The 3,233-nt window shown below is 40.9% G+C and overlaps 1 protein-coding gene across 1 annotated transcript in view; it reads right to left on the reverse strand.

The window, feature by feature from the left end:
- Positions 1 to 3,233, reverse strand: part of SARC_00360 (hypothetical protein) — an 11,315-nt gene that overhangs the window by 6,351 nt on the left and 1,731 nt on the right. Inside the window, exons 2-6 of the mRNA XM_014305963.1 lie at positions 2,474 to 2,752; positions 1,857 to 2,068; positions 1,377 to 1,575; positions 1,064 to 1,170; positions 633 to 724 (exon numbers count right to left, since the gene is read on the reverse strand). Of these exons, the coding sequence (XP_014161438.1) occupies positions 633 to 724; positions 1,064 to 1,170; positions 1,377 to 1,575; positions 1,857 to 2,068; positions 2,474 to 2,752 (889 nt within the window). The remainder of the gene's footprint in view (positions 1 to 632; positions 725 to 1,063; positions 1,171 to 1,376; positions 1,576 to 1,856; positions 2,069 to 2,473; positions 2,753 to 3,233) is intronic.

The raw sequence follows: 3,233 nt of genomic DNA on the forward strand, positions 1-3,233 counted from the left end.
TATATATATATACTATATATATATATATATATATATATATATATATATATATATATATATATATATATATATAGATAGATATATATTATATATATATATATATATATATATGTATATTTATACATACATATATATAGATATATATAGATATATACATATATATGTAATATATATATACATACACACACATATATATATATAGATATATATTTTAAANAATTTCGCGAGCTGCACCAGCAGTGAAGCATTGTCGTACATAATCAGAAAGTAACACGTACAACTAGCGTTGGTATCGATCAGCACTGTCAAGCAGTGGTCTTTATAGTGCACTGACATATCGTACACAAAACAAAGGCATGTGTCATATTGCACGAGCGATTAAAGCTACGTAGAATCTTAAACGAGGCAAAACTGAATTTACAAGCTACACTGAAATAACCATAGAAGCAAACGTCGTATTCATCGACTTCTTGAAGCTAACACTCATCAAAGTCGGGCGTACTGTCGATACAAGCATGCCGAGTGAGTGCAACTGATGCACTTCGAACTGCATTCATACTGATATATTGACGTGCCCGAACATAGCTAGGGGTAGGTGGAATACTAATCAACAATGGCAAAGCACTCCATACATTTCCTGACGGCCTAGCTTCGACCCGTTGTACCGGACTCCGTAATGCTGGCGCAGTTAGACATTGGAGTGTGTGATCGTCAGAAGACTCTCCTAGCAGGGCAATGAGGCGACAAAGTCGTGTTAGTACTTACCAATCCTTGTACAAGTCGGCACGAGTGTGATCAGTGCTCACTTGGACGACACGGTGACAATGGGGCGATTAGAGCTTGGATGAACATGCACGTACCCACTGATATCCATGTGATATTCGACAACAAACGGGAAAGTACATGGTATCAGTTGACTGAAAGTCTGTCTTACGTACCGAGTGGTGAGCGGACTGTAGGACAATAAAAAAATATTTTTTCGTGATAAAGCGCATGTGTACTGACGAGAAAGGTACACTTTGTTCTATGCTTTTACCAAAGAGATAGGATACGGATGTCATACCATCTGCTTGTGTCAATTGCTCGGCCAGTTTATCCACCCAAGCGCTCGTTATAGCGAGCTTCCGTTGCGTGGACGGGTTCTGTTGTAGCTCACTTAATTCCGCAATTCTATATGACAAAAGTATAAAGTGAGTACCGATGAAACGGATATTCACGATAGCGCATTATACTTAATGTGATGTATACCAAGCTGCTTTCCAAATAATAACATATATACACACACACGAGCGCACTACTGAACACACACACAATATGTGCACCCCTAAACATAAACAAATACACCACACCAGCGTCGCCGTCAATAACGCACATACCCTTCCTGCATCTGTAGTACATCATCCCAACACAGATTGCAGTCTTTGGGAACAACCGGGCACAGTGTGGTAATGGACCCATCGCTAAGCAACACACGCGCTGCCATGGACGCCCACCCACGCGATGCCGTGACTTTGCCTGTGGTCGGCAGGCTCATAGAGACAACCGATCTGGTATCGTTACCTGTGCACACGGCGACTGTTGGTGTATTCGTGCCGAGACGCGATGTTGGTATGAGAAATGATTGCAAGGTGATGATACAGGCGTGATAGTGCACTAGATTCGATGTACAACAACATATATTGGATATGTGACACAACGCTCAACATTCCATATCACGTTGTAATACAGCCAGAAAACGCAGCGAGTGTCATAGAAGAGCGTGCCCTGTCAATACACATACACACACGGACCACGAACCACCAGAAGTGCAACCACAAGCGAACAATTCCACTCCCATAGCCTTTATATGACTGTACCTTCCATCTCACATTCATCGATATACGCTTGTTTGGTGTACTCATCCCTTAACACACGGGCGAGATTGTACAGACGCACATAACCATCGCTAGTCAATACTAAAACATGTCCGCCGTGTCTGCTCAGTGTGTGCCATTGAGCTGATCGAATTGTCACATGCGGTAAGTTTTTGTGCAGGCGTCGCCCAATGCATATCGGCTCCATCCCCGCACTGTGTAGCACAAAAGCAGCGGAAAATAGGACTTGTAGCTATGATTTGTTCGTGAGTTAGGTGTATGGGGTCTATGCACGTGTGTGATAGTACGAATTCGAAGACCATAGTTAGGATAGTCCATCAGCTAGTCCGACGGCGTAGTTTCACTAATAGCTGTGAGGATATCCAGATAGATTAAACAAGCCGGCTGCATACATGTACAAAAGTATGAGTGACTAGATGTAAAGGTGTAGACAGAATATGAGATACTATACAAGAGAATCGATGTTCAATTCATGAAGAAAAAAAATGTACCTATAAAAAGCGTGTATACGATCTCTCTGCCGGGAGGATTATTAACTGCTAAGCGATTCACAAACACAAATACACAAATTCATGACGAAAAAACCTACAAAAACCTACCCCAGGAATGGGGGCGACCCAGGCGCGCACTCCATGTTGCGCGGGGGCAACCTGCAGCAGAACAGAGCATTTGTGCATTGCAGCAGCGCATAACTGCACATAGGATTGACCTTCATTGCTTTCACTGTCGCAATGTTTGGTTGAGGCTTCGACAATGTTATGAATGAGGCTCCAACCTCCGGTCTATTTAGAGGGATCACACGCAGTCCGAAGGGTATAGGACTGGCACCACATGATCGACCGGAAACAGTTTCGCCATCATCGTCCAGATGAGCAATTCTGCCAGAAAGACGATAGGTTACAAAGAAACGAAAAGAATGTTCAGAGCGCATTCTTTTATACGTTATAAATACTTACATACACACACACACACACACACACACACACACACACACACACACACACACACACACACACATATATATATATATATATATATATATATATGTAAACATGTATATATATATACATATACATATACATATATATAGTTATATATATATATATATATATATATATATAGTAATATAGGTATATATATATATATGTATATATTATATATATATATATATATATATATATATATATATATTACGTATATATATATATATATATGTATATATATATATATATACGCAACCACGCGCACACCAAGGCCCACGCCCATGCCATCACCCACACCCACGCGCACACCCACGCGCACACCCACACTCACACCAACTGTCCCACCACACACACAGATATATACACAAAAACAGTA

Source organism: Sphaeroforma arctica, assembly GCF_001186125.1.
Source record: "Sphaeroforma arctica JP610 unplaced genomic scaffold supercont1.10, whole genome shotgun sequence".
Taxonomy (NCBI): Eukaryota; class Ichthyosporea; order Ichthyophonida; genus Sphaeroforma; species Sphaeroforma arctica.